Consider the following 12,753-nt stretch of genomic DNA (forward strand, 5'->3'; position numbering starts at 1 on the left):
CATATGCCCACCCCACCCCCCACTCTCCACCCACCCACTGCCCAGGCATAATTGCTCTGGAGCCGGTAGCTGTTATTTTTATTGTGAGGAATCTATGGCTGTGACAAGCTGTGACGCTTGGTGTGATCGCGTGAGGCTGGCTGTGTGTGCGACTGTGCCGCTCTGTGTGTGTGTGTGCGTGTGTGTGACAGGTTGTGTGTTAGACTGTGCGTGGACGACAGATTGTGCCGGTGTGCGGCGGTGCTTGTGACAGGCTGTCACTGCGCGACAGACTGCGGGTGGCGGGGTGTTGCGGGCGTTGACTGTGAGTGGAGATGAGGCAGTGTGTGGGACTGGGATGGGGGACCCCCACAAACCTACCTCGGTTGGGATCTGGCTGATAGGATGGGGAGGCTCTCTAATGTCCCCTTGGGCCTTGGTGTTTCCAGTGAATTCATTAGTCCCTGCTTATTTGCAAAGCTTAGAGGTGACAGGTTAGAGAACCCTGTCACAGAGCCTATTGTGCACACACTGTGTCAGCTTAAGGGTCCCCAGCTTCTTTCTGGGGTTTAGAGGATCCTAGGAAAGTCATCAGGGAGCTCAGGGTGTGAGGGATCTCAGGCCTGGCTGGCTTCAGCAAGGAATGCACACCTGTCCTGTTTCCCACACTTTCCCTGAGCTCCAGGCTAGGGCAGGGCTGGTAGAGATCCAGAGAAGGAAGAGGGGTTTGGGGAAAGATCAAGAAAAGCTGGGAGAAAGGGGGAAGAAGAAACTGAGAAAACCAGAGAAGCAAAGGAGGAAGGAGAGAGGGAGTGAGACCCAGCATGCGCCCAGATCTGCCTGGGACCTCTAATCAGGGTGGACACATACCAGGTTTATAGGCAAAATGCCCACCAGCACTTAGGGGCATTGCTTGTACACCAGGCCCTATGCTCAGAGACCACTTTCAGGGAGGCAATCCTTCCAGAGGATGAGAAACCCCAGGCTTAGCTGATAAGCAGCTGGAAAATTCCAAACCAGGTGTCCTAACCAGTGTGGGATTCCACTTCTTACACCCTCCAGGCCCACAGCTTCCCTCTATGGTTAGGGGGAAATTGAGGCTGGAAGGATCTATCCAAGCATCACCTCAAGCCCTACAGGACCCCAAACATGGGAGTCATGTGCTTTCTCCAACATGGCAAAACAGCACCAGCTAGAAGAATCCCAGGGCTCGTGGGCTGGGGGCAACACCCTGTGACATCCCCACCCACCTCCATGGCATGCAGATATGTTGCATGTGTTGTGTATGCTGCACCCCATGAACATCCTGTGGCTGCCTGTTGTATGCAGGCTGCAGCATGATGTGTGTGTCCCTCCACTGATGCAGGCCTGTGTGGGTCTGCTCTGTGTGTCTGTGTGTCCATTCAGGGCCAGCCCCTGCCACAGATAGGGGAGAGGCATCAAAGCACCCCTCCCACCCCCCCACCCCCGAAAGTGTGTCTTTGATACTTGCAGCCTCGGCAGCGAAAAACAAGTTTCCACAGGGCTGCCTTGGGTTGAGGCCAGGCCGTCCTCAAATAACATTTGAAGTTACTTAGCAAACTTTGTTTAGTGCCGAGAGAGGCGCGGGCAGCAGGCTTGGGGGGAGGCAGTAAACCGGTTCCTCCGAAGTCCCATGCCCCTCTGGGGGCACAAGTGCCCTATGTAGTAGGGCTTGGCTCCCTCACCCCAGCTCTGGAAAGGGGAAGCAGGAATCTTGGAACCCTAGGAGGGGAATTGGGAGAGGAAGGTTCAGGGATCCCCATTGGAAGCCTTGCTTTTGCCAATCCAGGGCCTGGGCTTGGGCATAGATGCCCACCCTCGTTTCCTGGTGGCCTACAGGCCAACTCCAGGCCCCAGGGGCAGTCAGAAATAGGAGGGTGGCCACTTTTGCTGCATTCTAGCTCTGCCAACCTTGAGGCAAAATGAAAAGAGGCAGGTTGAGGGGGGCTGGCTTAGAGCTTGTGCCCCCAGCCCCAGACACATACACAAGCACCAAGAACGGCCCTAATGCCCATATACCCAGTACCCGCCCAAACTCCCATTTCCAGGTCCCAATCCCAGACAGCGGAGAAGGCCTGAGAGCCAGTGATGGCAGCAGGTTTGGAAGTGAGAATGGCACCTATAAGAGGGGGAGGGGGAGGAGATGCCAAAAATGGTGAGCCATTACAGGCAAGCAAGCAAGAGAGGGAGGAAGGGAGGGAGCAAGTGGGGAAAATGGAAGCCAGGCAGGCATCCTCACTGAGCTCTAGGTTGCAAAGGGGCAGTGTCAGGAAATGTGCACAGGCTGGGCCCTTTCAGGGCTTGGGCATGGGGGATGAGCCTTAGGTGGCATAAGACAGGCAGGGGGCCTGGAGGCACCCAGCACTCCTCCACCCCCACCCCAAGCTTCAAAATGGAGATTGGCAGCAGCAGCCGCTCGGCTCTGCCCGGGCATGGGGTGGGGGTGGCGGGAAGGCAAGGCGCCAAACCAAATGCCACCAGGCTGGGCACGATAGTTGCCAGCCTGAGGTGCCGACCCCACCAGCCCCCTGGCCCAGAGCCCTGGAGCCAGGAGCCTGGAACTTTGAGGACAGAGAGAGTCTGATCCTGGTGGGAGTTCAGGGACACAGCAGGCAAAGCCAGGTCCCCCCCAAGCTGTGGGCAGGTCCCCAAGACCCTGTAAAGATGGTGTAGCCTGGTACTGCCAGGGTGACAGGCTGGGGTAAAAATAAACTGGGCCCGCCCTGGGGGAGCTAAATTCAGGGGCCCAGGTGGAAATGCCACTCTGGGCCACCAGCTGCCCCCATCCCATCCCCCAACTCAGAGCAGCAAGATTGAGAATGCCCATTGCCCGTCAAGACCTGGTTTTGCTATAGAAAAGGCCTTAGCCCTCTTGTTCTCAGGTTTTGGGCGGGCACCATACGGCATATCCACAAGTATGGATAATGGACAACCTCAGGGTGCAGCAACAACACGCCATGCATTCTGACAAATGGTGGGCAAGACCATGCTAAGCCCCCAACCCTTGACCTCTAGACTGCCCTTTTGAGAGGGAATGGAGCCCACAGGCTACACATGAGCTGTAGCAGGGCATCACCGAATATCAGCACCTCACTATGCGGACTCCCTGACCACCTCTGCTCAAACTTCAGCTGCCCAGAACTCCCAAGAACCCTGCCTGCTCTCTTCCCCCCACAGCACCTAGTGCTGTCTTAGGGACTGGACGCTCCCTTGTTTATCAGGTTCAGTGTCTGCCTTCCCACCGGGGCTGGCACCTTTGCTGGTTTTGCTCCCTGCTGAGCCCCCAGGGCCTAAAACAGGGCCTGGCACCCATGAGGTGCTTGGTAAATATTTGTTGAAGGAATGCACAGGCCCCTGGCTGCACCCCCAGCATGTGGGCTCCGGCTGGGTGCCCAGCAAAGTGTGGGAGAGGACATCCAGCCCTCCTGGAGTAAGGCTGGCCATTGAGGGTATAGCAGGGGTAAGACCACCATTCAGCCTTATTCTGAGCCCTGGACAGAAGAAGATCCAAAGGTCAGAGTGTTAAGGGCTGACAGCTGGGTCATGCTTCAAATGTGGATGTGGAGTCATGGGGGTGAACAGCTCTGAAATTTGGAATAGGCCTGAGAACGAGCTGCAATTCTGTCCCATCAGCAGGACTCAGGATGGTGGTGATCAGAGTAGGGGGTCAGGCTCCACCTAGCCCTTGTCCTTAGCACTGACTATGCCTTCTCTGGGTGTAGGTTTTTGGTCTATAAAATCAAGCACTTCAAATCAAGCACAGTTTAAAAGCACTTTCTGTGAACCAGCTCCTCAGAATCACAATCTTGCTTCCTAGATGCAGAAATTGAGTCCCAGAGAGGTTAATCACGGCTAGTGAGTGACAGAGTCAGGATTCAAACCCAAGAAGCTGGCTCCAAAGGCTCCACTGCCTCAGGAACACAAAGACACAAGAGCTGGGAAGGCACTTTGCAGAGGGCAGGACAGCAGATGCATGTTATCCATTAGCCATCTCTATGATTTTTAGAACAAACATTCATTTTGCTATTCTCCCATCTCCCTCTACTGTTCTGCTGACCTTCTTTCTTCTCTCCTTCTGATCTTCCTCCAGAGTCAGAAATGGGGAGTTAAAGGCCAAAAGGACTAGTGAGACAACCCCACAGAGGACTTGAGTCTCAGAGTTTAACTTTATCACCATCCCTTGTCTTCATGGCTGCCAGGAGCAGCGTGTTGGGGCCCTTAGCCATTGCATCCAGGGGTGTCCTGGCCAGGGGTGGGCACAGAGCATCCTAGGCTTATCTGCACTCTAGGCATCAACAGACCAGGGCAGAGATTTGGGACTCCCAATTCTATCTGGACAAGTTAGAGTGATTGTTGCTGCTGCTCAAAGACAGCCAGCAGGGTTGGGAGGCAGATCTCATCTTTCAGGCACCATTTCAAACCATGGCCAGGTGTGGCCCAGGTGTGCATGCATGTGTGGGTATGACTCTTGTCCCCATGTGCTAGGGTAACACGGGACAATGTTCATGCCACGACATTTATCCCTGGGTTTGTGGGGGAAGAGCTGCACACGTGACAATGCCTGGGTCCTGGTGAGTGAAACTGTTTGACACTGGGTCAGCCACCTCTTGTCTGAGTGTGATATGTGTGTGTGTATGATGGGTGTGAAGGGTTAGCTATGCTCATGTGTGTTACAGTGCGATGGGTTTCCACTGCAGTTTTTTGTTTTTTTAAGAGACAGGGTCTCCCTCCATCATTCCTGCTGGGATACAGTGGTGTCATCATAGCTCACTGCAATCTTGAATTCCTGGACTCAAGCAATCCTTCCACCTCCATCTCTCTAATGGCCAGGACTGCAGGTATGCTAGCAGACTCAGCTAATTTTTAAAAATTTTGTAGAGACAGGGTCTTGTTATATTGCCCAAGCTGGTCTCAAACTTAGCCTCAGACAATCCTCCTACCTTGGCTTCCTAAAGCACTGGGATTATGGGCATGAGCTATTATGTCCAGCCCCATCCTAGGCACTACTGACCTTTGGGACTACTGAATCATTCTCTGTGGCAGGCGGAGGGAGTCCAATGCATTGCAGGGTACTGATCGGCATCCTTGGCCAACCCGCACCTCTGACCTTCCCCAGTGAGCAACATCACCCTTGGCAGCACTGGGTTAAGGCGTGTTTGTGTCTCTGTGTGTCTGAGAGTGTATTGCACACATGTGCTCATGTGTGTTCCCAGGTGTCTGGTGGTATGTGTGAGTGCATGGGTGCTCATGTGAGCCTTTGGATATATGACCTATTATCCAGTGCATGTACTGTGTTTCTCAAAGTGTCTGTGGGTTCCACATACTCCTGTGCTTTTGATGGTGCTAGTAGTGCTTATGTTCATGCTATGCGTTTCACTGCATGTGACCATGGGATTGTGTATGTCCCATGTGTCTGCACTATGCGTGTGTAATGCTGCGTTGATGTGTTCAGGTGTGGCCAAGTCCCCCTAGGTGTCTGTGTATGAGGGCATGCTTCTTTGTGTGGGTACGCTTGTGTCTGGTTGAGGGAGGTGCGGTGTGCCAGTGTGATTCTTTGTGCCCACATGTGCCAGTGAAAGCGTGTGACTTTGTGTGAGATGGACCAGGAATAAACCCACCACCACCCAGATGATTCAACTGAAGCTGATATTTGGACCGAACCACCTGAATGCTTTGGCCCCTGGCCCCAGCCTCCAGCTCCTGCCTGCTGTGGACTAAAAGGCATACTGGCAGTGGGGAGGGGTCAAGTGCACCTCTTTGCCACCCCTTCTCCAGCCTGGCTCCTGCAGAGTCAGGTGGGGACAGATAGACCCCCACTCTTGTCTGATCTGTGCCAGGAAGGCTGGCACTGAGCTTTGGTTGAGGGGGCAGGGTCCTCTGCAGTGGTGATGGGTACTGCCCCCTGCCTGTGCTGGCCACCACCCCAGCTCCCTAAGGGTGGGGCCCAGTGGGGGGAGAGCTCCCCAGTGCAACCCCGGCTTCTGATTGGCTGCACAGCGCCGCAGTGCCCACTGCCCGCCTCCCCTTCCCGGCTGGCGCAGCCACATCGGTAGTGGTGGCAAACGCAACTCAGAGTTCTGGGCACAGCTGCGCCTCACAGAGGCCTGCCAGCCCCACCAGAAGCCAGACACCCCAGCTCCATGCCCCCGACCCCTCCCTGCCTGTCTGCCTGCCCAGCCGGGCAGCATGGTCACTCTGCCCATTGCCCCCCTCTGGCCACCAGGCCCTGTCCACACTGTCCCCTTGCCTACTGGCCCTGTGCCCCCCTGGCCAAGCCTTCTTGCGGGGGCCAAGCCCCCGCACGAGGCCACTCCCGCCCTCAGAGGGGCTCCTCGGAAAGGGGGAGACAGCAAGGAAGGGGGTGGGGGTGGGGAGCTAGCCCTTCTTCCTTTAGTGAACGCGCCCAGAGCTGGAGCCAAAAATCGAGGAGGAGAGATATTCAGACAGAGCCAAGACGCGTTTGGCAGGAGGAGAGAGAGAGGGAGAGAGGGAGCGGGAGGAGGGGAAGAGGGGAGGAGAGAGGGAGAAAAGAGAGAGAGAGAAAGGGGGAAAGAAAGGGGGGGGCCTCAGTTTCCAAATTGGCGCCCTCAGAGGCTTGGAGGGACAGTGGGTGGCTCAGAGGTGTGGGACCCAGGGCAGGCCTGACTGTGGGGGCAGTGGGGATGGTGTGCTGTGGCCCACAGAGAGAGCCGGACACCCAGCTGGCCAGGCTAGAATGGACACAGGCAGAAGCCAAGATCAATGCCCACCAGGCAGACAGAGGAAGGCCTGTGGGCGGCCCAAACACACACACCCGCACCTTGCTGCCACACAACAGGCTTCTGTCCACACCAGGCCAGGGGCACAGGCGGGGCCCCCAGGCAAGGCCACAGTGGCCGCTCGACCTTGTGGGCAGGGATGAAGAGACCAGCCAGGCCAGCCAGCCACTTGCCTGGCTGCCATAGTGGGCATTGTATATGGTGCCATGGAGAAGGCCCCTGGGGTAAGACACCCAAGTATAGTGACCGGGACAAGGACCTACAGTGATATGGGGAAGGGTAACATCCAGAGACATATACATGCGTTAACACATACACAGACACAGGTTGACACAGAAAGGCCAACACATGTGAATCTCACCAATATGCTCCTTGTGGTGACGTACAGACACAAACACTGCCACAGATGTGATGTGCACATCACTGGGACACTGTCACCCCAGATACAAAGTACAGAGACACAGATGGTGACAGGTACGCCAAAACCCATTGCTGCACACAGTGATGCACCACAACAGTGCCACAACATGAAAGATGGCATCAGACACAGTGACATGCATGGTGACACACTCCCCGGTGCCCCTGCCACCAAATACACAAGAGACAGAGTGCTGACAACCCATGGAGTCACACACAGTTAGCACCCAGTGACACACAACATGGAGACATGTGGAAAGGGATCCATGTAGACACATGGCCACACAGATACCTACAGGGGTCTGGTGGCTCTGAGGCCTGACACAACAAGTAATGCAAAGGTGGATTTAGGAGAACCCAGATAGCTGCTCATAGCTGTGCCCCTATGAGCACACAGGGGCTTTGAGGGCAGGAAAGTGAAGACGTTTCCTCTTTCCCCAACCCCAGCCAAGAGCAGGGTAGACAGATGACCCATCCTCAGCACTGTGTTGGAGAACAGGGCAGTTACCTAGCCTCCCCTGCCCTCCTTGATCCAGCTAAAGGAAGAAGCTAGACCCTAAATTCAAGCTTTACAAGCAGAGGATAGGATCTCTATGGGTTACATGTGGAGGCTGGCAGTCAGAGACTAATTACCAGAAGATTTCACCAGCAGCCCCAGTGCCGCAACTGCACACCCAGCTCCTGCACCCACCCACGATACCTCTTGATCCATCCGGCCCAGTACCCACATAGGGACCCACATATGCATCCTGTCCCCATGGTGCATCCAGGTGACAACACAGGCACAGATGCAGAAACAGCTCTGAAGCTTTAGGAACATCTCTGAAGTCACCATCAACACTCAACTGGTCTCCAGGTTCTGCCCCACTCACATTTGGATACACATATGCACACATACTCATGTACCAGGACTCAGAGAGCCCAAGAAGGATAGCCTTACGGGACAGTGCAGGCCTTATCTCTCCCCTCTCACCCCTCGTCCTATCCCACTCCATCATCATCTATCCCTACCTTGAAGCCCTGCCACCATCTGCTTGGCCTACAAGACCCCACCCAAGGGAAAGGAGCCAAGCCATGAGCTAGCCCACATCCTTCCAGACTCTCCTCTTGCTGCCTCCTCCAGGCAGTCCACTTAAATTTCTACTCCTCAGAGGCATCCTTCTGTCAGCTGGGACGGACCAGGAGGATGACAACCAAAATGACAATAACTACCATTTCTCATATACACATTATATATTAGGCATTATGCCAGATACTATTCTGAAATCACAGCCCAAGAGATAGACACCAGTGGTGCCCATTTTACAGACCAGGAAAACCCTGTGGTGTGAGTCACAGGATTAGAAGAGGCACAGCCACAACTCAAACCCAGCATTGTCTTATGGCAAAGCCTCTCCCTTGACCTCAGCTTGAACAGCCTCTGTCTGGGAGCCCTCAAGGCTACCCAAGACATTCCAGTCCTCAGCAGAGCCGTGGGCTCTGAGCTCAGCCTGGCCTGGCATCAAGACATGTCCTGGAGTCCCAATCCAGCCCCAAGGTGGCCTACCCAATCCTGGCTTATGCCCACACAACCCCCAGCTCAGCAGTGGGCATGAGGTGGGCAGGGCCAGAGCTGAAGAGAAAATGCACCATTAAAAGGGAGCACCAGTCTGGTGCAGGGACAGAGGGATGATCACAGTGACCCAGAAGAAAACAGGCATCTGGGAGGGCCCTGGCTCCCTGGAAGGAGTTTAGGTAGGAGACTGTGCAGAGAAAAGAGCACACAAACATTCTCCTGCTTGCGTGGCAGGGTCAGCCCAGGTAGGAGTATGTCTAAGGGTGAGTTTATCTGCGTGCATGCCCATGTATGTCTTTGTGTGTTTTACCAAATGCTGCGTGTTTGTGTGTCACTGAGGAGGGAACATGCATTTGTGCACGCACATGTGTGTGTATATGTACGTATGTTTGAGAAAGTGTCCACGGGGTGCCCATAGCTAAATGGTTAGAGTGCCGGCCACGTGCTCCAGAGGCTGGTAGGTTCAAACCCAGCCTGAGGCCTGCTAAAAAAAAAAAATAGTGGAATGTTATGGCAGGTGCCTGTAATCACAGCTACTCAGGAGGCTGAGGCAAAAGAATCACTTTAGCCCAAGAGTTGAAGGTTGCTGTGAGCTATGACACTACAGCACTCTACTGAGGGTAACAAAGTGAGACTCGGTCTCAATAAAAAAAAAAGAGAGAGAGAGAGAGGTCCACATACACACCTGGACAAACCAACAGCACTGTATCTTTGTGTGAAGGACTTTGTGTATCCATCTGTCTGTCCTTGGGTCTGTGTGTGCATATGTGTGGGTGAACCCACATTTGAGTCTGCCTGAGTCCAAGTGTGTATCGAGGGCATCTTGAGTCTGGGAGGTGTCACTTTCTCTATAAGCCTAATTTGACATTTTTCTCTGTCTCAAAGGGTATGTGTGCATTGACGTGTGTGTTAGGGTGGTGGTGAATTCAGGTCCACAGTTTCCTATGTCCCTATGTGTGTCTATGGCCTCATGTCTGGGAGGTATTACTGTGTCTCTAAGCCAACATCAACACACGTGTCCCTTCTCAAAAGCTGCATGTATGTTAAGGTATGTGTGCTGCAGTAGATGAACACAATTCCATGGCTTACTGTGTCCATAGATCTGTAGGTCCATTGATAGTCATGTGTCTGGACATTCCTGTGAGCAGAACCTTTATGTCCCCATCATGGCAGTGGTGCTGGTGTATCCATGTCTCCACATCCCAGTAACGTATCTGTCTGTTGGAGGGAGTCTCCATCTGTCTACCCCACTCCACTTCCCCCGCCTGGGACTCAGGCCTGTGACTGCAGTGGGCTTGAGAGGCTCCAGTAGCCACTCGCCCAGACGCCCTGGATCGCCACACTTTTTCTAGAAGGAGAGTCTCCCCCCCTTGCCATTCCCCCTCGCCCACAGTGCCTTTCCCCGCCAGGGCCCCGCTGCTCCAAGCTCATTCCTGCTCAATCATTTATTGACTTTAAAATCGAAGCCAATTCTGGTTTGAAAAAAAGAAAAGGGAGAGAGAGGGAGAGAGCAGCAGGCCAGAGAGAAAGAGTCCGAGACACCAGGGGAGGGGGAAGCAGATATGGGGCCAGAGCCAGAGTCAGAGACAGGGATAGTCAGAGATATATAGAAGCACAGAGAAAGAGAAAGAGAGACAGAAAGGGATCAAAACCAAGCCAGAAATAAAGAGAAACAGAGACAGAGAAAGAGACAGTGAATGAAGGAGGTTGTCAGAAAAAGAGACCAGCCGGGCAAGCTGTAGAAGCAGAAAGATTTATAAAACCAGAGATGTGGCCATTGGGAAGGGGCAAGCCAGACCCTGCTGACCACTTGACAGCAACTGCTTGCCCAGAGCTGAGGGGTTTCCCTGCCCACCATGCAGGGATGCAGCCTGGCAAGACTGTGCCCGCTCCCCTCCGCAGCCACCCTAGCACATTCGAACTGTTATAGCCTGGATTTGCGGCTCACATCTACCTGAGCCCTTACTCCCTTCTGAGGTGTCACAGAGCCAAGCCCTGAAGCCATCATCTTGGGTCTGGGGGCCACTCTACCCTCTTCCTAACCTTGTCACCAGTATATTGGCTGACATTTTCTCTCCCATGTCTGTGAAATCCAAAGGTCGGGTGTTTCACCCACGCCACAGGGAGCAGGCCCAGATGTCTGGAGTGCTTGGTATGGTAGCCTGGTGGGCAAGGGGCAACTAGAGCATGGGATCTAGGCCCCAAACACTAGCCATACACATCAGCCAAATGTAGCCCCAAAGGTAGCCATAGGTCAGAGCCAGCCCGGTAAACAGGGTCATCGTGCAGAGGCCCAACGTGGTCACAGAGCTGGAGGCACAAATATGGGCTCATAGTACCTGCTCACACCTCCATACACACAATAATACGTCCATGTGCCTCTGTATCCTCAGTGACACATTGTCAGGCCCACTTTCTACAGGAAAATCCACTCCCTGGGCCACACACACAGCCATGCCACGCAGACCTGTCCACAACTGACCCACAGAGGCCACACGCAGACTCTAGACTGACTTTTACGCACACTCACACCTGTGTATATGAGAATGTAGTGTGGACACAGCTGACACACACTGAACAAATCCTCTCACCCTTCGACCACCTGCATGCTCCAAAGCACACCCCAGTCTGAATAGCAGCTGTATCCATATCCACGTGGACTCCCACTCTAAGCTGTGGGCACACTTGACACATGGCTGGCAGGGTTCAGGCTGGGAAGGGGAACAATCAGGGCCTGCAGCAGAGAACCCCACATGCAGGCCTAGTTGTCATACAGGGCTAAGCAAGCCCCAGGTGTCCCCTTTACGAAGACGGTGTTAACCAGCTGTGGCCTAACCCTGCAGGCAGCACTCCTGGGGCCACTGTGGGATTCTGGGCAGCTCCTATGCCCTCTAAGAATCTCAGACCATGGCCCACAGAGAGTGGGGTGGCAGAACAGACGTCCTTCTGGCCTTTGTCGCTGCAGCGTGCTGTGCAGGGAACTTCGCTGGAGGCGGGACCGCTCTAGCAGAGCACCAAGGTTGGCGCTGTTGTGCCCGCGGCTGACCCCACAGCGTGGCCGCAGCAGGATCCGCAACGTCCACAGCTGCCTCACGCCCCTCCTGCCTCCGGTGGTAGGACAGGATTCCCCAGGCCTGACGGGGTCGACTCCGCAGCAGCCTGGGTCGCTGTGGCCATAAAGTTTGCGTCGAGAAAAGTTTGTTGGGGTCCCGCAACTGCGATGTCCAGGGTCTGAGCGGCGCGGCCCGGGCTGGCAGCGCGCCGGCCCCTCTTTCCCCTCCCCTGCCCCTCGGAAATTTGGGAGCCCCGCCATTTTCTTAGCCCCGCTCCCATGTGAGGCCTGAACAAAGACTTTGGGGAGACGCCCGCGCAGCTCAGCCTGCCCCAGGCACCCCGGCAGCACATAAGGGTCGCCGCCACTCACGCCGGCCACTGCCACTCTCAGGAAAAGCTGCGCGCAGCCCAAGGAGTACCGCGGGACCCAATGTCCCCTATGTGTCCTCGGGACCACCCTCCTGCCACTCTGTCACCTCGCAAACCCTGCCAGCGGCCACGCTGCCCTGGTGCTCGCTACAGTCACCCACTGGTCGGCCGGAGTCTCACTGTCCACCGCACCCCAGTCGAGCGCGCGCGCGCACACACACACACACACACACACTCGCACTTGCAATCTCATTCCTGCCTGCGCTGCAGGGGCAGCGCCACGACGCAGCTGGCCACCCCCGGATTCCCCACCAAGAGTCCACCGGGTGGCCAGGGTCGCACTGGCCCGGTGACGACCTCATGCGTCCCCGGACTCCGCGCCGCACAGCTTGCACCCCTCGGCGGCCAGCGGGCTCACTCCCTCTGACCGCCGCGTGCCCCCTCCATCCGCCCGCGCCGCCGGCCGGCCTCCCGCGCCCGCTCCCCTCCCCCGGTCGCGCGGGGGCGGCGGCCGGTACCTGGGTGAGGCAGTACGGGGAGTACATAGCTGGGCGTCCGGGCGGGAGCGCGGCGGCTGGCCGCGGCGAGGGGAGGCCCGGC

General features: G+C 55.6%; 1 protein-coding gene across 1 annotated transcript in view; it reads right to left on the bottom strand.

The window, feature by feature from the left end:
- Positions 1–12,747, bottom strand: part of NFIX (nuclear factor I X) — a 100,850-nt gene extending 88,103 nt beyond the window's left edge. Inside the window, exon 1 of the mRNA XM_023518050.1 lies at positions 12,672–12,747. Coding sequence (XP_023373818.1) covers positions 12,672–12,698 — 27 coding nt within the window. The 5' untranslated portion in view covers positions 12,699–12,747. The remainder of the gene's footprint in view (positions 1–12,671) is intronic.
- Between the last annotated feature and the right edge of the window lie 6 nt (positions 12,748–12,753).

This window comes from Otolemur garnettii, unplaced genomic scaffold (assembly GCF_000181295.1).
Source record: "Otolemur garnettii isolate 467f Iridium unplaced genomic scaffold, OtoGar3 scaffold00127, whole genome shotgun sequence".
In the NCBI taxonomy this organism is placed as follows: Eukaryota; Metazoa; Chordata; class Mammalia; order Primates; family Galagidae; genus Otolemur; species Otolemur garnettii.